The following is a 23,508-nucleotide window of genomic DNA, read 5'->3' on the forward strand; positions in this document are numbered from 1 at the left end:
CGGGTTGGGAAGTTTTTTGGGATTATCGCTTTCAAACAGGCAGACAGATGCGGCGGGAGACTTTGTTTTACAATATACTTTTTAGAACTTTTTAAGTGGAACTTTTTAATTTTTACCACCTGTCAAGTGTCACATACCTCTACAAGACCCGGGAGTATACAAAATAGATTGCAACTGTGGCCTCTCTTATATCGGGCAAACAAAAAGAAATATAGGGACCCGCGTAAAAGAACATATAGCTGACGTGAAACACCGACGCTCGACGAAGTCTGCAGTCGCTGAACACTCTGAGGGAGGCGCCAATCATTATCTGCGACTAGACAAGCCACAAATCCTCGCCAAAGAACACCGATTCCTGCCTAGGATGATTCGCGAGGCTATTGAAATTAAAAACATCCTAATTTCAATAGGGAAGATGGTTGGAAGCTTGCACAAGCCTGGGATCCAGTTCTACATTTAATTAAATCGGAACCCAAAAGACCGGCTGCCAGACTTCAAGACACTGTGAGCTCATTCTGCGTAGATCGGACCACCAACAGCTAAAATTTAAAAAATTTAAAAAAAGTTGTATAATTGTAAAATGTAGGTAGATATTGTAACTTTGACTTTACGGATGAACAACACCTCAGTCCCCCCCGTGACCATGAAGGCTGCAAAGTCTTCGAAACGTCGGGAGAAAATAAAATACTAGCACCGCGATAGAATCCGAAAATTAGTTTAATTTCAATGGAACATTACCGTCATGATCATTGCCTAACTTTAACGCAACGTCTCAAAAGGGATAAATTTTCCCCATTTGTCCACCATTTTTCATTGACGCTTCGCTACTTATTGGTTATATCGTGATATTATATAGCCTGTAACATCACACTATAACCAACAGCTTTCCTCGATAAGTGAGCTAACCAACACAAAAATATATTTTTCAATTCGAAGCAGCAAATCTTGAGATTGGCGCTTTATAATAAACAAACTCTTCAGTTTTCTATAATAATAAACATAGAGTACAGAGTGGGAGTAGGGAATTTGTAACCTCGACGTACAACAGCTCCCCAATAGATCTTGAATTTATTTACCCACCAATAATAAGTTAATTTTTAAGTGCTAATTTATGCCTTCAAAATATAAAAATAAAATGAACATAATTGGGTATTTTACTCATACTCTTTTAATCTGTTTATCAAAAATTTAAATCATTTAAAATCTTGCACGAAAAGCACGATGAAAATCTGGTAAAAAGTCAACAAAACATAGCCTTTGACATCCGTCGAATGTGTAAGTAAATATAAAAAAACAAAAAAAGGCGCAATGATATTTAGTGACGTCATAAGGCATTGCGATGCGCGCGAAAGAGTGCGCAATAGCCACAACAGGCGTATCGCAATATTTATAAAATATGAATTGTTGTCCCATTTCTTAACCAACTAATCGTTGATTTCACAAAAGTATTCTGAGTTATAATAAAAGCGCTTTTTTACGTATTAATTAAATAAAACACAACAAATATTGCAATTATAATTTATTGTTTTACAAATTGCTTATAATCTGCATCTAATGTCATCTAACTTGAACGTAATGACACGGTTGGCAAATTTATATTGAACATTTCGAATTAAAATTAATTCATACAAAGCCAAGTAACAGACAAGACAAATAAGTTTTAAAAAGGTGTTAATTATTAAAGGCGTAAGGTTTACAATTGTAAAACTTAGTTTGCAATTCGTATTTCCTTCCGCCTTTGGCTTTAGGTAAATAGGACATAAACGAAGAAAAAACATAAGAAATTATAAAAAGAAAACAATGTTGAGCAGTGTACAATAAATAGTATATAAAACTACTTAACCTAAGCTATGACAGTAAAAATAAAAGGTAATCCGTTGATTTATTTACCATATTGTAATAGAATTATAGTAGAAATAGTGGCTAAGTAATGTCATAAGTTCACATCGATCCTACTTGAAACTATGGATGAAATGTAAAATGCTCATTTACTTTTTACATTTAACTTCTAATTGTTTTATTTTTACACTGGACCCTTTGGAGCCCTTTTATCGACCAAATATACGGCCGACCGTATATGTATCGAAAGTATATTTGATCGATATCAAATAATCGATACTTTATCTATCGATATTTGTATTGATACTAAAAAATGCACAGAAAATTCCACACCAAAATCTAGAAATCCACTAATTTACATACTATGCCGTATAAGAAATTATTTAAAAGTTTAACACGCCTCAGACCAACCAACCAAATGAATTAAATAATTTTTATATGTACCATAAACTGTTACAATCACTCAGATGTAATTATATTTTTTTAGATCTTGACACTTTTTTTCCGTCTCGATTACTGCATATCATCCAAGTAGTATCGATATTACATATATAATATTATTCACTCACGATGTTATTCAATCCCTTCATGTTGGAAGCCCTCAATAAAACTTTCAAATTTTATAATCAACATTAATGTAGAAATAGGGACAAAACGTAAATATAATTAATAAGCCAAATTGGGACAAAATATGAAATGGTGCGAAAAAACTCAAGACATTTTCCATACAAATCACAAAAATAGAATTTTCGATGTAAATATAATCCATTTACTTTGACAAACATACTTTCCTAATTATATGCGCCAACACTAGAGAACTGAATTGTAATAATAATTATAAAACAGTATTGGAATTTTTTGAAAAGGATATAAAAGGTGATTATTCAATATCAATATTTTACAAGGGCCATCTTAAATTACGCGTGAAATCTTTACGATTAAACATTCGATAGAAATTATCGACGATAAAAAAAATAATATCTCCAAACTGTCTGCCTTATTAAATCAAATCTTAATAAAATGATCTAGTGTGATGATATAAATTTTATATCGTGATATCGACAAACTTCTGGACAAATTTTCGAATGTCGATAACTTCTCATTCGATGCTGTGGTATTATCGATGATTATGTCGAGACAAAACAAACAATGCTGTACCAACACAAGCCAGGGTAGGGACGTGCATTCTATGCTACCACACTAATATTGCTAAACAGAATGTCATCCCAAAATATCGAATGTACTCAGAATACACGTGGCGTTGTTATTTGCCGATTCACATCCGATTCTCACTTTAGTGTCTTTTCGTATAATTCTTAATTTTTCTATAGAAAATAATAATGGTTAACGATTTGGTTTTTGTTTCGAATTTATTTGACCGCATTGACAATGGCGAGATGGATAAATATCGATATGCGTTTTCTAAAATATTGTTCTGTAAATACAAAACACAAATATTTTTATGACTCCGAACTTTTTAAATCATATTTAGTGACGAAGCTGCCCAAAAATCTGAAACTTTTGTATTATATTTAAAATTCTATCGTCAACTTATTGTTTTGGCTTGTGGAATCTATATTTCCGTCCGCACCATCGTCAACACGGCTTTATCTACCTTTTATTGGTAATCACTCCACATGTAAAATGTTAATATTTTCGATCGAAACACCGGTACGAAGCTCGACGCGTGTGACAACCATTATATTTTTATTTCACATATTCCACATACAAAATGCTTTGTTCTAAGGTACGTTGTATATATAGCTTTATTAAAAATGTTAAAGGCCAAAGAATTCAATATTTGAAGGTTATACTATATTTTAGACTAGATTACAGAAATTATTACTACTAATAGAATGTAATGATCAACTAAACTTCAGAGGTATGAATATTACATATCGAATAGCTTTTCTAACAATATACTAATTAGGACATTTAAATAAATGGATATTCATACTCAAAACAAATTACGGTATATTACAATGTAGACATTAACACTTGAAAAAAGTTTAATTACTACAAGAGTATAACGAATTACGAGTCTAGCGACTTACTTTAGTCTAATATAGTTTCTAGTTACTTGCTGAAAAGGCCTATTTTACAAGCTCCAAATCGTTAAGTTTTGGCTAATCTACAAACATGTATTGTGATTTTTATACAACTGGTTTCGATTTTCTAATTTGAATCTACTTGTACCGCACACCACCGCACTAGTGAAGTCCGGGATACAAAATTAATATCGATTGTAAAAATATATAGATTTCTTTCTATAAATATGATATGCAAATAAATCCAAAACTTTGTACTTTCAATCAAGTTTTCAATGTAGGGAGATTTAGACAGGGCATGTAAGAATAAAATCAATAGTAACTAATGGTAAGAAGACTAACAATAATAAAGATAAAGAAGTAACGACTCTTTCAGGTTCGACACGATACCATTAGAACTAAATACGTATACACTGGTTGACATTAGAAACAAGTTACCCCGATTTTTTAACTCTTTTGTGGGCTGGAGAGGAGCCGAAACGCCTAAAATCCCTTAGACCGGTGTACACTTACGATCTCTGATTGTTAGTGACTAAATAATCAGGGTTGTCCGCTATTAGGGTTGTCAGGCTCCAGTTCGCTAGGGTTACCAACCGGCTGGCCAATCCCACCACCGAATTACGTCGACCTGTCCCGGTCTTACATTTATTGAACAAAGCAAGAATGAGATCGAAACACTAGGTGTCACACGCGACGTCGCCGTTCAATTTGAGGAGACGGCGCTTTGTTGCTGCTTGTGCCGCCGATGGTCGTAGTTGACCAGCCGCTGGCCCACTAGATACTTGTCGTTCTTTATGTGTTCGTATAGTTTGCGGAATTGACGTATCTGTAACGGGTTAGATTTTTTTAATTATTCAGTTTTGTAACTTTTATCCGGCTCAAAGGACCAAATTTACCATTACTGATAGTTTTATTATATTTCGTAATTACAATACTAATAATTTGCCCTTGGAGAAAGAGCTATTTTATGTGTATTTGTAATAGCAGATTGTCGGGAAAGCATTTAATCATCAGTGATCAAAGGTAAAACTGATTATTATTTTTACACTACGTTATAGTGTATACGCACTATGTGTGTAGTAGTGCAGTAGTGCATACCTGGAAGACGGCGAGTGCGGCGAGCATGGCGATGAGCAGCAGCGCGGGGTACACGCGGCGCGCGAGCAGGTTGCGCTGCGCCGCCGACGACACCAGCAGCGGCAGCACGCTGTGCGCGAGCGCGTACGGCACCGCCAGCGCCAGCCCCAGCCAGCACACCAGCGGCGCCGCCACCGAACGTATTATGAACCTGCAAATCACCACAACTGTATAGGAGGCGGTTTTTTTTTTAATTATGGAGATAGTAACTCTGTTTTGAGAAACTCAAAAGATGGTTGTGTTAAGGATAGAATTTTGAAAATTGCAATTCATAAAAGATATGCAGGTTGTTGCATCATTTAAAGGTAAATGCCACGCCAAGTACAATGTCAATAATTAAACGCATTATTTTTATTACCATTAAAAAAACCTATTTCTTTATAAATAATATAAACTTACTTCAAATCCATTTCTCGGATGCCGTCTCTGTACGCCTTCTCAATAGCTCGTCGCATGCTCCAATCAGGTCCCATCATGGTGAGTGCGCACACGATCTTAGTGTACAGCACACCGAGCGCCCAGTCTTGCCACACGAACAATAAAGGAGACTGTTCCAATGGCACTCGGAGAGGTATCACCAGGACCTGTAAAAGCAGAAAATGTTGAAAATTTTTATAGAGTAGTGTCCTTTATACATACTTTTGAATTACAAATTTATTACAAGGTAGAGTGACTCATCATCATCTCAACCATAGGAAGTCCACTGCTGAACATAGGCCTCCCTCAAGGATCTCCACGTCGACCTGTTGGAAGCGGCCTGCATCCAGCGACTTCCTGCGACCTTAGCCAGGTCGTCCGTCCACCTTGTAGGCGGGCGTCCGACATTTCTCTTGCCTGTACGTGGCCTCCACTCTAGAACCTTTCGACCCCAACGGCCTTCGGTTCTTCGAGCTATATGCCCGGCCCACTGCCACTTCAACTTGCTAATCCTATGGGATATGTCGGTAGCCTTTGTTCTCCTACGGATCTCCTCATTTCTAATTCGATCTCGTAGGGAAATACCGAGCATAGCCCGCTCCATAGCTCGTTGAGTGACCTTGAGCCTCCTAATGAGGCCCATAGTGAGAAGCCACGTCTCGGTGAGTGACTATTAAACTTGATAATGAGTACCAAGTACAATAATACATATCAAGTATCGAGACGGTGCGCCGCTTGACGGTGAGCATGGCGCCGCGCCCGCCCGCCCAGCACGGTACAGCGTGAGTACTCACCAGCTCCAGCAGCAGTCCGAACATGAGCGGCACGAGTCCGAGCAGCGCGAGCGCGGCGAGTGCGGCGCGCGCGGCGACGCGTGCCCAGAGCGCCGCGCGCCGAGCCAGCGCCGCGCGCCCGCCGCGCGCCCAGCCCGCCGCCAGCATGGCGCCGCGCCCGCCCGCCCAGCACGGTACAGCGTGAGTACTCACCAGCTCCAGCAGCAGTCCGAACATGAGCGGCACGAGTCCGAGCAGCGCGAGCGCGGCGAGTGCGGCGCGCGCGGCGACGCGTGCCCAGAGCGCCGCGCGCCGAGCTAGCGCCGCGCGCCTGCCGCGCGCCCAGCCCGCCGCCAGCATGGCGCCGCGCCCGCCCGCCCAGCACGGTACAGCGTGAGTACTCACCAGCTCCAGCAGCAGTCCGAACATGAGCGGCACGAGTCCGAGCAGCGCGAGCGCGGCGAGTGCGGCGCGCGCGGCGACGCGTGCCCAGAGCGCCGCGCGCCGAGCCAGCGCCGCGCGCCCGCCGCGCGCCCAGCCCGCCGCCAGCATGGCGCCGCGCCCGCCCGCCCAGCACGGTACAGCGTGAGTACTCACCAGCTCCAGCAGCAGTCCGAACATGAGCGGCACGAGTCCGAGCAGCGCGAGCGCGGCGAGTGCGGCGCGCGCGGCGACGCGTGCCCAGAGCGCCGCGCGCCGAGCCAGCGCCGCGCGCCTGCCGCGCGCCCAGCCCGCCGCCAGCATGGCGCCGCGCCCGCCCGCCCAGCACGGTACAGCGTGAGTACTCACCAGCTCCAGCAGCAGTCCGAACATGAGCGGCACGAGTCCGAGCAGCGCGAGCGCGGCGAGTGCGGCGCGCGGCGACGCGTGCCCAGAGCGCCGCGCGCCGAGCCAGCGCCGCGCGCCCGCCGCGCGCCCAGCCCGCCGCCAGCATGGCGCCGCGCCCGCCCGCCCAGCACGGTACAGCGTGAGTACTCACCAGCTCCAGCAGCAGTCCGAACATGAGCGGCACGAGTCCGAGCAGCGCGAGCGCGGCGAGTGCGGCGCGCGCGGCGACGCGTGCCCAGAGCGCCGCGCGCCGAGCCAGCGCCGCGCGCCCGCCGCGCGCCCAGCCCGCCGCCAGCATGGCGCCGCGCCCGCCCGCCCAGCACGGTACAGCGTGAGTACTCACCAGCTCCAGCAGCAGTCCGAACATGAGCGGCCCGAGTCCGAGCAGCGCGAGCGCGGCGAGTGCGGCGCGCGCGGCGACGCGTGCCCAGAGCGCCGCGCGCCGAGCCAGCGCCGCGCGCCTGCCGCGCGCCCAGCCCGCCGCCAGCATGGCGCCGCGCCCGCCCGCCCAGCACGGTACAGCGTGAGTACTCACCAGCTCCAGCAGCAGTCCGAACATGAGCGGCACGAGTCCGAGCAGCGCGAGCGCGGCGAGTGCGGCGCGCGCGGCGACGCGTGCCCAGAGCGCCGCGCGCCGAGCCAGCGCCGCGCGCCCGCCGCGCGCCCAGCCCGCCGCCAGCATGGCGCCGCGCCCGCCCGCCCAGCACGGTACAGCGTGAGTACTCACCAGCTCCAGCAGCAGTCCGAACATGAGCGGCACGAGTCCGAGCAGCGCGAGCGCGGCGAGTGCGGCGCGCGCGGCGACGCGTGCCCAGAGCGCCGCGCGCCGAGCCAGCGCCGCGCGCCCGCCGCGCGCCCAGCCCGCCGCCAGCATGGCGCCGCGCCCGCCCGCCCAGCACGGTACAGCGTGAGTACTCACCAGCTCCAGCAGCAGTCCGAACATGAGCGGCACGAGTCCGAGCAGCGCGAGCGCGGCGAGTGCGGCGCGCGCGGCGACGCGTGCCCAGAGCGCCGCGCGCCGAGCCAGCGCCGCGCGCCCGCCGCGCGCCCAGCCCGCCGCCAGCATGGCGCCGCGCCCGCCCGCCCAGCACGGTACAGCGTGAGTACTCACCAGCTCCAGCAGCAGTCCGAACATGAGCGGCACGAGTCCGAGCAGCGCGAGCGCGGCGAGTGCGGCGCGCGCGGCGACGCGTGCCCAGAGCGCCGCGCGCCGAGCCAGCGCCGCGCGCCCGCCGCGCGCCCAGCCCGCCGCCAGCATGGCGCCGCGCCCGCCCGCCCAGCACGGTACAGCGTGAGTACTCACCAGCTCCAGCAGCAGTCCGAACATGAGCGGCACGAGTCCGAGCAGCGCGAGCGCGGCAGAGTGCGGCGCGCGCGGCGACGCGTGCCCAGAGCGCCGCGCGCCGAGCCAGCGCCGCGCGCCCGCCGCGCGCCCAGCCCGCCGCCAGCATGGCGCCGCGCCCGCCCGCCCAGCACGGTACAGCGTGAGTACTCACCAGCTCCAGCAGCAGTCCGAACATGAGCGGCACGAGTCCGAGCAGCGCGAGCGCGGCGAGTGCGGCGCGCGCGGCGACGCGTGCCCAGAGCGCCGCGCGCCGAGCCAGCGCCGCGCGCCCGCCGCGCGCCCAGCCCGCCGCCAGCATGGCGCCGCGCCCGCCCGCCCAGCACGGTACAGCGTGAGTACTCACCAGCTCCAGCAGCAGTCCGAACATGAGCGGCACGAGTCCGAGCAGCGCGAGCGCGGCGAGTGCGGCGCGCGCGGCGACGCGTGCCCAGAGCGCCGCGCGCCGAGCCAGCGCCGCGCGCCCGCCGCGCGCCCAGCCCGCCGCCAGCATGGCGCCGCGCCCGCCCGCCCAGCACAGGTACATGCCTGCCGACACCACAACACACTGACTGAGGGGCCGTTCAAGTAATACGTAACGCAATTTTTGAAGATTTTTGACCCCCCCATTGCCACATGTAACGCGCCGTAACGTTTTCCTGTACGCCCCCGTCCAAAAAGTTATGTAACTCTAAAGTGTCATTTTTTTTCTAATATTCACAATTTTGTTACGCAAAGTACCGGAAAATTACTGAAATAACTATGTAATTGTTTTAAAATAAAAAAAAATGTTACATAACGCATTGTACGAACCCCCCTCACGCACCTGTAACGCATCCTAACGTTTTACAAGACCCCCCCTCTCCTCCAAATTGCGTTACGTAATACTTAAACGACCCCTTACAGAGCCTATTTACAACAAATATGCCAAGGAGCTAAACAGTGTACTACGAGAATTCCACTAATATCATTACTTCATTTTTCCAGCCTCAATTAGTGCCACTCTGATGGAAAAGAGTAAAGGGAAATGCCGCACCATTTGGCAACTAACCTTCACGTCCTCACAGTACATAGCAACTTCGTACATTTTAGATGGTAACACGTCTTTAGAATAGGATATACTAGTACCTTTTTATTAACCCTGCTAATAATAATAAAAAAACTCACCACACGCCGCTGTATACAATTCGTGTACACCTTCAGACGCTTTTGGCAACCATAACGCCATTACTTTTCTGCCGATAGCCACTGGTATTACCTATAAAGAAAAATATAAAAAAAAACATTTTATCACCCATTATGTACTGTTTACTCCTAGCATCACGACACAAAAAAAAAACGCGTCTAAAATAATAAATTGTACTAATATTGTTTTACTTTTCTAAGCAGTATTATGTATGAGTACACAAATGAAACTATTCCTTAAACAATATGAGTCTACTTAAAACAAAAAAAAACAACTTGCAATATAATACAAATAACAATCAGCTGTCGCGCGAGGTCAACAAACTCCCGTGAGTGGTATGCACAAGGTGTCTTTTAATTAATAAACTAACAATTATTTGATTATTAACAATTATTATGGTTATGAAACTGATCAATCAAGGAATGTATATTTCTCGTCTAACCATCATACCCATGTTTTAAAATGAAACCTCGCAAAACATTGAACTCACCAGAGTCAACGCGCTGGCTATGACGAGTGACACGGACACGAGCACGAGCAGCGCCGCGAGCCGCACCGGGAACCACGACACGCGCACGTACGGCTCGAACCCGGCCGGCCCGTCGCGACGCATCAACGCCTGGAACGACGTCACATGGCTTCAAAATTTGGCAAATTTGCTAACTTGATTGTCAAAACATGTGACATACATTATTATGTCATTTTCTCATATAACATAAAAAAAAACTGAAAGAAAAGGTACGTCCACAACTTCACTATTTTATCGAATTGCTACAAGAAAATTTTTTTTGTAATTAGTGCAAACTTTTTTTCTCGTAGGCCCCTTTAAAATATTTTGCAGGTTCCGATGGACCATTTTTTTTTTTGTTTCACAGACAGGGAGCATTACAACTACCGCCCAGATATCGCCATGGACAGTTATGTTGGGGTCACCGTGCCTCTTACGACCCCTAACAATTTTATTTGCCTACTTATTTATTTATTTTATTATAGGTGAGGTCTCGCCAACATTTGAGTACTTTGCTATGAAACCAGATAAATTTTCTAGGACCCCCATTTACGAATTATAGACCATAATTTTTTGGTCAACGTAGACACCGATAAAATCTCCCATAGACCACTTTGGGAATCAATGCTCCCATCCTATACCACCATACCTGATGCGCAGCTCCGAGCTGGTGCGGTGGGTGCGGCGGCGGGTTGGGCTCCGTGTGGCGCGCCGCCTCGCCGAGCAGGTAGGAGCGCAGGCCCAGCACCCCCGCCGCACACAGGCACCACGCCCTCACCCCGGCCTTCAGCCACGTTCTTGTATGCGACTGCTCCAGAAGGGCTGGTAGAATCACCTGCCACAATGGACACTGCATTAAAAACAACATGTTGAGAAAAATAAATAACCGACATGTGGTAAAATTTAATTTATTTCTTCTACTGACGAAGTTAAATTTATAATATGAAAGTAAAAGTAGCGCCCATAAAACAGGATTGTTATTTTCCTAGCTAAGGTATGCATACATATTTACACTCAATCCATTTATTCCTGAAGAGGTAGGCAAAGTCGCAACTGGTGCACCAGTTTTAACCTAACGTTATATAGGGCCCAAATTCTAGAGTGGATTGTTACGTAACTGAAAAATGTAATAACACTTTACCCGACCTGGGGATCGAACCCGATATCTTGGCATTGCAGTCAATTTATTTTAGTTTCATTAAATTTTAAAATTAATTACCTATACATTTTTAAATAAAAAAAATTAAACTGCAGTCGAAAACCACTAAGTAGCAAAAATACTATTTAACATTACCTATATACTGGTTACCAATTTCGGAGTCGATGCCTAATTAAAATTAACAATGTTTTTGTATATTTATTCACGTATTTATCTAGCTCAGCTAGAAAAAAAAAAATAAAAGTCAAGATGGCGGATCCAATATGGTGCCCAAAAACTTTGTTGGTCCAATCGGTTTTTAGAGTCGCGGATTATGGTTGTGGGATCGAATTGCTGGAGACAAATCCTGGACCTGAATTTAAATAACAAAAAAAATAAAACATAAATTAATAGTAACAGAACGATTTAAAAAAATAGTTTTCAATGTAATATAAAGAAAAAAAATATTTTAAATTGAATCAAACTTTATTTTAATCTATGTAGAGATAAAAACTTTTCGCGAGATTTATTTAAGTATGTAGCTTGAACTTGACAAAAATAAATTTCGCGACAAGCTGTTATCCCTACAAAGTTTAAAATAAATTATGATTCAATTTAAACTTTATATATTGTTTTAGAGTATTTAATTTTAGTTTGATAACCAAACGATTAAACTGATTTTTAAAAAATCTATAAAACCAACCTGGAAGTATATTCTATACAATAAAAAAAGGATTTTTCCAAATATGAAAAATATAAAAATGAAAAAAAAAATACACATCGAATAAACAAAATCCTTTTCTTGAAGTCGGTATAAACCGTGAGTCATATAACAATTTGCTTTCAAACCATAATTTAAAAATTGCTTTCCTTATAAATAATTCCGTTTAGTTTCTGTGCTATATAATTAAAAACAGAAATAATTAAAATGGAATTAGGCATTTAAACCAACAATCTACGGGACATTGAACTGTCTTACTATAATGGGTGGGTAAGTATTTAAATTTCTAATTTGTATGATTCATTCAATTTATTATGACTGTCAAACCCACATATTTTACATTTGAAAAAGTTATTTTAATAGGCAGTGGCCGGTAGGCTTCTCATATGTGAAGGTTCATCTAGGTTGCTTCCACCTTAATGTATCTTTACCCTGTCAAGCAGTATTTTGAAAGCACTGTTTTGGTCCGGTTTGAAAGACATTTCAGCTAATGTGGTTGAGTTGTTATGAAACTTAACATATTCTAATGTCTCAGAGACACGAGCACAATAACAAGTATATTTTATTTGTACGCCTCGATCATGTCTAATGGTATATAATACTATGTGTGTTGATCGCAGATTCGCTCGCATGAAAAGCGTTTCCCGCTACAGAAGTCCCTGAAACATTGTAGCGATTCATAGCGCTATCTGTACGATGCCAGCGCCATCTATTTAGAAAACTAATTAAAAATGCCCTTATTTCTCATAGCAACAAATTACCGAAATAAAAAGTATAAAATATGGTCTACCCGGTTACCAAATGTTTGCCAAATTGTTTCATCGTTTACTTCTAACAAACATGCAGACATTTTCACAAACTTTCGCTATTATAATATTTGTGAGAAGTGATATTTGGGCGACACGAAACATACAGACTATTATACTGAAAAATACCTACCTGAAGCAGCAATAACTCCAAGCTCAATTCATTAACGGGCGCTTCTGTATGCACTGCGACTGCGTACGGCAAGAATCCTGGCAGGACGTGTTTGATCACAATGATCGGGAGCCACAGCATGAACAGTACAGCCGTGCCGAAGATCATCGCGGACACGACCAGTCGACGAATGTGAGACCATACTGATAGATGGATCATTTCCTGTGAAAAAAACTTTTTTTAAGCATTTGTGAAATGCATAGATTTCCAGATCCTCGTTTGATATTTTTGTACATTATTAAAAAAAATATGATTAACATGATTAATTCATGCGACATCGTTTTATCGACACCTTCACATAAATTGATCAATCACATCATGATACTCTAGTTATGTCTTACACATTTCGATGAAAAAGTGATGACTACTCAATATAATTTAAATTGATTGCCTCGGTAAGGCATGATTAATCTAAAAGCAAAACTATTGTCTAGCTCGAAGGACCGAAATTTAAAATAAAACTTTCGTGCTATATTATCTCTTTAAAAATCTATAAAAACTATATTTAAGTCAGTATAAACGTTATATAAATGTCGAACCTCTCAACCTTTAGTTCAACAAGCCTGTAGAACATAAATTTATACAACTAATTCCATACAGTTCCAAGCTCAACTAATGTACCATTCATAACTCTGAATAGACATTAATTAGGTTTCGAGATTAAAGGCTGTAGTTAATGTCGACATCCTCTAATCACGTCACTACTCACAAACTATCTAAACATAGCAGTTTTAGTGGTGTATGTTGTGTTTAAAACTTTAGTGTTTTGACTATACTAAATTATAGAAAATCCGCAGTCAAATAATTCAAATGATAAAATCCAGGTACAAAATTTAAATAAATTGCGATGTGAAAAAATTTTAGTTTTAGTTCATTGTTATCCGCGTAAATAAAAGAAATCATTATGAATATTCTATAATTGCGAAATTAAATGGGTTTTAAGGAAAAACAGCATCAAAAGTTATTCTAATTTAGAAATTCACATCGACTTATATTTGTATAGCATATTGTCAGCAAACGATTAAAGATAGTTTTCAATAAAGAATCGAAATCGCTTTTTTCATTTCATTGCGAAAATGGACCCATCTCAAGTTTTTCTGACATGCTTACAAATGACTTGTTATAAAAATATGAATATAAAAGTTTGAGTAAATGATTATCGAGTATGTTTCATACGATTGCCCACCTCAATATACAATTTATAGGTGATACTAATAGATTATATATGATGGAGATAAAAACGATTGATATCGCCATTTTAAAAATCCGTTTTCGATAAAATCACTGTCGTAAACAATTTCTGAATGCCAATTGTTCTCTGACACCTTAAATATGATTTCAAACAAAACGGAGCCTTACCCAATAAGTCATTGTTCTCGTTTCACCTTGGCAACCTTACAATAGCTTATTATGAAATACATTAAATAATCCAAAAACTTGGAATGATTCGTCAGTTATTATTAAACAAAAATGCGTTTTTGTATCAAGCTTACGATTCCACGCAATGGTTTATTATTTTTTTACTCCACAGTAACTGCAAAGCGTAGGTACTCATTATAAATTATAAAGATAAGGAAATAATACGCAGTCTTGTTATTAAGTTTAATTAAAAGTGCTTCGCAATACGACATAATAATACAACTTATTACATTGTACGTCGTAAATAACGATTCATTTATTTTTATTGATCGATGTAACAGCAGACAGATATTTTTCACAATTACTGTTGGAATATGAGCTTTAAGCTCCGATAATTATCCGTATACCTATCTTTTGTATGTTTGCTGCTTTGAAGGCGCTAATCTCGGTAATTACAAAACTGAATTTGGAATTTTTATGTCCCTAATAAGAAGCTACATTACTCCTGAGTGTTATATGCAATAAAATATAAGTATATTATCCAGGGAAAAAATGTATCCCGGGAAAACATTTTCACGCTGGCGGAGCCGCAGGCGAAGGCTAGTTTATAATATGTTTGATCTTTTTATTTTTTCGTCACATATAGTAGCAAAACCAAAATATTACACTTACTTGCACAGGACTAAAGTCAGGATCGTTCAAATTCTTCAAGAACCACAGCACACCGGGCCTCAAAACTTCTCTGAGTAGAAGTATAAACGACGCGAAGTAGTACACATACACCATGCCCACTAGCCAATGTATGAACATCAGTGTCCATGGGGCTGCATGGAGACTCGCTTCTCGGTCCTTAAGCGTCGCGTCAAACATTGAGAGGGAGCATAGATCCAACCACCATCCGCAGACGAGGGGGATGACACCAATCTGGTGAAGATATTACGGTCGTTCAGCCAGTGTATATCGGGTTTTGAACAGGCCAGCATAATTGTGTTGATTGGGGATTATTTTATATCAGTCAACACTCTATCTAGATACTGGGAAGCATTACTGCATTAACTGGGAATTATCTTTCATCAGTCAATGCTCTATATGGACCCTACTTGCTTTGCAATCAGGCTTGGTGGGCTCAGATTGCCTTGTTCATATTAAAAAAACATACATAATATATCTCCTATATCTCATAAAGTTAGTCTGAGATTGCATTTTAGAGTCCATAGCTCATTACAAAGCAAAAAATTGTCTAGAACAAATTTAGCTTCAAATAAACTTATTTTTGTTTCTTTAAATTCCTACAAGCATAAGGACGGGCAAATGCCTGCAATGAGAGGCTTTATTTTTATATTACTATTTTTTATTTAATTTCACCTAAACTTGAAAAATCGAAACCTTGTGTAAGATAATAATTGTATACTTTGTTAAATAACCAAAATATAATGGCAAAATCTAAACACCTACCAAAATGTTTAGTAATAAAAAAAATAATGGCATAGTCAAATCATTAAAAAAAACATATCCAACATATAAAATTAAGTTTGTTGAACTATCATGTATGTTTACAATCAAGTATAGGTTTAATTTCTAAAGCATTTTAATATGCATGATGAAAGTCAACCTTTCTGTATGTATCAGAAAGTCATTAACCCACAATTTAATTTTGTGTCAATGACTAGAATATGAGTTGCTATAAGAAATTTGAGTACTGGATACAGAATTACGAACACTAGTTTTAACAATATAAAATTTTTGTTATGACATGAACTATAAATGCAAACATTTATTTATCTCACATATCTTGAGTTAGCCACTATGTGGGTGTAATTTTGTTTTATAAAAGCATGTCATTAAATTTTATTTTTTATTTCTACTAGCCTTATATTATATTGGAATTCTATAAAGCTGAAGAGTTTGTTTCAATGTGCTAATCTCGGAAACTACTAAACTAATATTAGTTTTTCTTATTACAGGAAATTACATCAATAATACTAGCTATAGGCTACTTTTTATGTCGGGAAAATATAATGTGGAACTTTTATGACGTAAATTCTTTTTTACGCAGCCTGATCCTCAAGCAAACGCTAATTTACGATATGTATCTGGCCAGATGCAAATACTTTTTTCAAAGTTAAATTACCTGGAAGTTTCTAGAGGTTTTGTATTATTACATTTAACATTCAATATTCTATTGGACCCCATTCCACTTTACTTTAGGTACACTGGGTTCACTTTGTATGCCAATGTAAAAAAAAATAAGCAAGTGATCTAATTCAAAAACTTCTTTTTATTTTACATTATTTTACACTTATTATTCCTACTAGTAATTACATTATGTCATTTTATGTTATGTCATTATTAATGCCACATTTGAAATACCCAAATGTGCACTTTGTTATTTTATGAACGGCACTATGTACTTAAATCTATAGTCATGAGTCAATTATACAATAATACAATAGATCGCATGATTGAATATGACAGATTCTGAGTTTGATCCTCTGGCCAGGAAACCAAATATAAGTGATATGCTCCAACTAGCATATTATAGTCCTGTTACATGAACATTTCATACCTATATTCTATATCATATTGGAAGTATATACTATAATAGAACTATTATAATTGGAATATTTAATTAATAACTAAATATACTAAAACATCTTACCTCAACCACAGACAGTAGGGCAACTTTAACAACCACATAGCAGAAGCCTAGAGCCTTCTTAGCACTCCTTAAACGTAGAAGTGATGCTACGCTGTGCAAGACAGCCAATATTGCTCCAACAATCACATATCCAGCTAATGCCGTCAGGGGTCCTGCAAACGGACCCTCTGCTGTCAACCCAGCTAACGCAGCTCCCAGTCTTCCAATGTGGTAGGGGCAGAAGGCAAACACAACAATAAACAATGTATTTAGAGATACAACCCAAAACACATGCTCCAAGAACACCATTGAGCCATCCAGGCCCAAGAGTCTAGCCCATGTTAACTCCTCAGCAGCAGCACGGTCCCATTCCATTGGATTCCAGTTGGCTTCATCACCAACTAGTGGATCTTCAGCTCCGTCACCATTAACCTCCTCTCTTGCAGCTCCATCGTCAACTCCTCCTTCATTCACTCTGTCATTATTATTATCGGGTAAAGGAATCTCTTCCGGTGCAGGTGCAGGCAAGTTCTCACGTTCCATCCAATCAGGACCTCCGCCATGCATTATCTGCTCTCTCAACCATACTAGACCGATGAACGAAAACAGTGTACAAGTCACAACAAAGCATCCAGAAAAAACATCTTTAGCCAAGTTTTCGGCTGAGACAATGTCAAATGGCAGCGAGATTACAGGGTCTAGGGACCCGGAAAACAGACAGCGGTAAGTTCGACAGGCAGTGAGAGGTACTATGCCGAGCCAAGCGAGAGCGACCAGCGTGTAGTGAAGCCAGTCCTTCACAGCCGAGGCCACGGACGTGACCAAACCGCCCACAACGTCACGTATTGGTAGCCTTCGCGGCATGTCCGGCGAATAAATAGGCATAAACGAGAATCGGTGGCCACACAGCTCGCAAATCTCCTTCCTCGAGTATCTCATCCATTGTACTAAACATTCTTGATGGATCCATTTAATCGAGCCAGTACAGATGCATGGATGAAACAGGGGCCGGTCCGAAGTCGCCTCCGAGCGACAGAACCGGCAGAAATCCGCGCCGGACGAATCCGAGTCCATCATTATGTTCAATCCAGTTTGTCTGGTTCTTTATACGTTCTACGACACTGGTCTATTGTCACGATTGTCGTACAACGAATGGAATTATTTTGTAATAAATATTCACCACTACTTAACACTCACTTCTTCGAAAGCAAAACTAACAAATAGCACAAAATACAACAGATTTTTAATAAAAAGTATAGGTATTTTCTCTTTGTTTGACAACCGCAATACAGTATAGCCAACATCGATAACAAAAAAACTACCAACTATACACGTCAGCTGTTTAGAAACTACGAAACTAATATATTTTTGAGGCATAAATCATATAAACATCTGAGTAATTTATTTATATTTTTTTTTTAATAAAAGTATATAAAACATAATGTTGATTCAAGGAAAACACATTTTTTATCATATAAGCATCTTTTATCGGTTTATAACATTATTATGGACAGTTATCAGTACCATTCAGTTTTACAGCAATATAACTTTTTTATTAAAATGTAATTATGCTAATCACATTTCAATAAATAAGACGATAATACATCTAAATTCTCTACTTTATCTCTCTCTTCTAACAATATGGTGGAAAGTTTACTAATTTGGCAACACTACTGAGAGCCTATTTTTCAAAATGTTACTAGAAAAAAAAGCGCGGGAAACTTGGAAATAGGCGGACGTGTTTTTTTTTAATCTTGATATAAAATAATTAATTTTGTAAATATAAGTTATCAGTAGGGTTAAATTTTCTGTATATTTTGTAGATTAGTGTTTTTTTTAAACTGTAGAATAGTAAGGTCTTATGAATTTGCCGCCTGATCCGGGGGGCTTAGTCCCTCCGGCGGGCAACTTTGTCACAATTGAGACTGAAAAGTCACATAATTATGCCTCCGAGTCGGGTATGGAGACAGATGCATCTGCATCAGCCCGGCCTCTAAAAAGAAGTCGCCGACATGTATGCAAGCGTTGCAATAAAAGACGTAAAAACACGGCTCTTCTGATGATAACCTACATGGCTGTGATTGCGAAGATCTTTCTCAGACTAGTCAACCCCAATCGATTAACAAACTTATTACCTCAGAAACCCCGATTCCCGCGCAAACTGTAGGCAGGAAAGTATATGATGGTTCGGATAGTGCGCCTTTTGTTATTCACGTACAAAAACATATTATTCAGGACAATGACTCTACCACTTTGCATCCACTTTCGTTTGGGAGATTCCTACAACGTAACAATTTTAAAAATATTATTAATGGTAGTGTTAAGAGGATAGGCAGAAATAAAATTTCTTTGGCTTTTCTACATTTATTGACGCCAACTCTTTTATTACTCATGAAAATCTGTCTAAATTTAATTATAAGGCATTCATTCCGTCTTTTAACGTAACTAGAATGGGTTTAGTGCGTGGTGTGCCAGTAGAGTGGTCTCCGGAAGAGATAATAGAAAATTCATCTGTACCAATTGGTTGTGGACCTATTTTAAAAGTCCGCAGATTAAACTTTAAAACTTTAGTAGACGGCTCTATGGTGTGGAAGCCCTCTCAAACCATTGTATGCACATTTGATGGCCAAGTTCTTCCAAAACGAATTTTTATGTCCTACAATTCAATGCCTGTGGACCTTTATATTTACCCTACTATACAGTGCTTTTATTGCTGTCGGTTTGGGCACACTAAAATACAATGTAGGAGCAAACCAAGGTGTTACAAATGCGGCGATAGCCATACTGGGGACTCTTGTGACAGGGATGAACGTAATGCCAATTGCTGCTTATGCTCAGGTTTTCACTTTGCTACTAGTAAAGTATGTCCTGAGCTCTCAAGGCAGATACAAATAAAAACCTATATGGCCCAGAACTCTGTATCTTATGCAGAAGCCAGTAAATTGCTCCCACCAGTGACTAAATCTTTTGCTGACACCCTTATATCTCAAACTCCCAGAGAAATTGAAACTTCTTCACCTATTACATTCAATCAACATTCTTCAAGTTATAAAAAACTGTTTTTCGCAAACCTCAGCCCCCCAAGAGCCCTTCTAAAGGGTATAATAAGGAAGCCCACAACAATATTTTAAAAGAATTTAGAATTCCTGAGCCCACTAACGGCTGTGCCATCAATGAAGTACTTAAAGACAATACTGTAAAACAATTCAATATCATGGAATTTATTACAGCATTAATTAACCTTTTATCCCATTTAACATATCACCGTCCAACGCTGCTTCACTTCATAGTCTCATTTCTTCGATATCACCCCAAAATGGACAATCAAGTTCATTTAATCCAATGGAATTGCCGCGAGCGCCAATAAATAAAAAAGTGATATTATTTATTTAATAAATAAATACGAACCTTTTAGTTTTTGCCTTGTGTGAAACATGGTTCAAATCAAATAATATATTTAAAATTAATGGTTATACAACAGTAAGAGAGGATAGACCAGATGGATATGGTGGAGTAGCTATACTTGTGAAGGATTCAATTCCTTTCACTGTGGTTTCTCTACCATCACACAGTGAAGAAATCTCAATCATAGCTATAATTATAAATAAAACATGTATTATATCTGTATATATATCTCACCCTTCTCATTCTTCACTTAATGAAATTAACAGTATTCTTTCCACACTTACTAATCCTTATATACTGTTAGGTGATTTTAACTGCCATCACCAGTCATGGGGTAGTTCAACTTCTAACTCCTATGGGGAAGAACTACTCAATATATTTGATACACATAATTTATGTATATTAAATTCTGGTTCCCCACACGTCGCAGTGATCCAAGTCAGAACAATAGCGCAATAGATTTATCTGTCTGCACTCCTAACTTTGCTTCTCGTCTCACTTGGTGCACCCTTCCCTTAACATATGGTAGTGATCATTTCCCTATCAAAATATCTTTTCCATTCCCAATCCCACATTCACAACCTAGAATATCTCACTTAAAACACAAACTTCCACATAGTAAGAGCAGCACTTGGCTAAATTATAAAAATTATGTTGACAATCAGCTATCTTCTCTTCCAATTGTCAATAATGGAAATGAGCAGGATTGTGCAGAAGTATTAGCTAAAATTCTTGTTTCCGCTGCAGATGATGCTTTCCCAGTAAAAATTAATCATTCATTTAGGAAGATCCCAATGCCTCCGTGGTGGGACTCGGAATGCACAGCTGCAGCTAAAAACGTAAAGAAGCTGAAATAGAATATAGTTTAAATATGACCCAAGAAAACTTCATATACCTCTCTAGTATTATTACACAGACTCGAAAACTCTATAAACTGAAGAAAAGAGAGAGTTGGCATAATTTTTGCTCTGTCATTTCACCGAATACACCCCCTTCAGCTGTTTGGCGTAATATTAGGAGATTCCGGTCTGCATTTTCGGACCACACTACTTCCCGTATCCCGGATAATTTAGCAGGTGAATTTATAGATACATTAGCTCCTCCCTGGGTACCTCAAGAAGTTACTTTACAACCGGTAATTCGTGTGGAATCCAATATAACCTCTGATGACACGTCATTAAAAATCCCTTTCAATATTGAGGAATTGAAAGGTATCCTTTCTAATACTGTAGACTCATCTCCAGGTATCGATGGCATCCCATACTCATTTTTATCTAATGCTAGTCCCACTGTTCATTCTTATTATTTATCTCTTATCAATTCCGTAATGACAACAGGAAACATTCCTCAGATGTGGAAACGTCATGTGGTGTTGCCAATTCTCAAACCTAGTAAAATTCCGTCTGATATTTCATCATATCGTCCTATCGTTCTCAGTCCGGTTCTAATGAAAATAGCAGAGCATCTTATTAAAAATCGGCTAGAATGGTACATAGAAAATAAAGACTTACTGCCAAAAACTCAATACGGTTTTCGAAAAGGAAAAGTACATTCGACTGTTTAAGTATTTTTACTACAGATGTTCGTTTATCCTTCTCAAAAATTGCTCGACAGTTGCTGTATTTCTAGATATAAATGGGGCTTATGATAACGTCATATTATCTATCCTGCATAAGAAATTACAATCACTCAGCGTTCCAATAAATCTCTCAAATTTCATAATAAACATTTTACATGATCGTACGGTTAGCATTTCAACTACTCAGCAACAGTTAATTCGACATGTATGGAAAGGGCTTCCGCAAGGCTCGGTACTTAGTCCTTTGTTATACAATATATACACGTACGACTTGGACCGCTCTTTAATAATGATGTTCAAGTTTTACAATATGCGGACGACTTACTACTATATTATAGTTCCCATTCAGTAGAACACGCTTGTTTAGTTTTAAACTCTGCTCTTCAATCTCTATCGTTATGGCTTCTCCAAAACGGCTTAGATATTTCCACTTCTAAAAGTGCAGCAGTTTTATTTTCCAAAAAGGAGTCCCCAAACAATAAACGTTATTTACCGTGATACTCCAATCCCAGTCAAAAATAATTTTAAATATTTAGGCGTAGTCTTGGACTCTAAACTTTCTGGTACTTCACATTGCGACTACGTTGTTAATAAGGTTGAGCGCCACATTAACATGCTAAGATGTTTATCTGGTGTGTGGTGGGCGCCCACCCCCATTCATTAAAACTTGTTTATAATGCTATAATTAGAAGCATTTTTGATTATGGTTCATTCTTGCTGGTACCAGGTGCAGCTTATTCTTTTAAAAATTAGATAACCTTCAATCAAAATCACTACGCATAATTACAGGGGCAATGAAATCTAGCCCTATTAATGCATTGCAAGTGGAGTGTTGTGAACCTCCACTATGTCACAGGAGGCAATACCTTGCTGATAAATACTTATTTAAAATTATTCAATTTTCCTCCCATCCCCTCTTTCCATTACTGGAAGCTCTGTCTAAATACTATTCCACTATACCTAGTCATCGTTCCCGTAATCCTCCATGCCTAATTATAAGTTATAAAAAAATCTTTTCCATCCCGGCCCCCACTCATCGTTTTAATAAATTCCCGCTCTTCAACAACTGCTACAACTCGTTAATTTTCTCTCCTAGTATAATTTATGACTGTGTTAATAAAACTGCGCCCAATATAAAAATCTCATTCAACGCATTTCTTGAAGAACGTTTTGAGGGCTTCCATTACCTGTACACAGATGCTTCTAAATTTTCATTTTCGGAATGTGTTGGCATTGGTGTTTTTCACTCTCAATACAAGATCGTTCAAAAAATTAAGCTTCCTCCGGAATCATCTGTTTTACTGGCGAATGTTTTGGAATACTGAAGGCTATAGAATATGTTCTTTTACTTAAATTAAATAAAGCTGTTATCTTTTCCGATTCGCTAAGTGCTCTACAAGCCATCTTTAAATTTCCTTTTAAATATAACGGTATTTTGCCAGTTATTCTCCAAATAAGAGAGTTGGCGCACAAATGTATTTTGAGGGGATACTTATTATATTTTGTATGGATTCCTAGTCATTCTGGAATCCACGGCAACGAAACCGTCGACAAACTAGCTAAGGATGCGGTGCAAAGTGGTGACTTATTTCCATTTAAAAACTACAGTCAAGACTTACAATCATTGCCGAAA

General features: G+C 40.8%; 1 protein-coding gene and 1 long non-coding RNA gene across 3 annotated transcripts; both read right to left on the reverse strand.

Moving 5' to 3' along the window:
* Positions 1-1,502: 1,502 nt before the first annotated feature.
* Positions 1,503-18,195, reverse strand: LOC115449034 (E3 ubiquitin-protein ligase MARCHF6). 2 transcript variants are annotated; one of them, XM_037438810.1, is made up of 10 exons: positions 16,913-18,195; positions 14,926-15,177; positions 12,856-13,056; positions 10,707-10,907; positions 10,040-10,168; positions 9,531-9,621; positions 8,731-8,912; positions 5,424-5,608; positions 4,986-5,175; positions 1,503-4,713 (listed from the first exon to the last, which is right to left on the reverse strand). In XM_037438810.1, exons 1-10 carry the CDS (start codon positions 17,966-17,968, stop codon positions 4,591-4,593), a joined length of 2,610 nt encoding a protein of 869 aa, XP_037294707.1. In that variant the 5' UTR covers positions 17,969-18,195; the 3' UTR covers positions 1,503-4,590. The 2 variants fall into 2 exon arrangements, with proteins under 2 accessions (XP_037294707.1, XP_037294708.1); XM_037438811.1 differs by having other exon boundaries at positions 10,707-10,892; positions 16,913-17,968.
* Positions 18,196-20,329: 2,134 nt separating this feature from the next.
* LOC119189440 lies at positions 20,330-21,836 on the reverse strand. Its single transcript, XR_005112416.1, has 2 exons — positions 21,192-21,836; positions 20,330-21,127 (listed from the first exon to the last, which is right to left on the reverse strand). It is a non-coding gene; the product is annotated as an uncharacterized LOC119189440 (long non-coding RNA).
* Positions 21,837-23,508: the final 1,672 nt, after the last annotated feature.

Source organism: Manduca sexta, chromosome 15 (assembly GCF_014839805.1).
Source record: "Manduca sexta isolate Smith_Timp_Sample1 chromosome 15, JHU_Msex_v1.0, whole genome shotgun sequence".
NCBI lineage: Eukaryota > Metazoa > Arthropoda > Insecta > Lepidoptera > Sphingidae > Manduca > Manduca sexta.

What these genes read in the sequence shown, in the direction of transcription:
- LOC115449034 (XM_037438810.1), bottom strand. Translation starts at nt 17,968, where the DNA reads ATGATGGACTCGGATTCGTCCGGCGCGGATTTCTGCCGGTTCTGTCGC. An exon ending in ATCCGAGAAATGGATTTGAA is followed by an intron (nt 5,176 to 5,423) that starts GTAAGTTTATAT and finishes GGTGATTTGCAG; the next exon opens with GTTCATAATACGTTCGGTGG. An exon ending in CCGCACTCGCCGTCTTCCAG is followed by an intron (nt 4,714 to 4,985) that starts GTATGCACTACT and finishes AACCCGTTACAG; the next exon opens with ATACGTCAATTCCGCAAACT.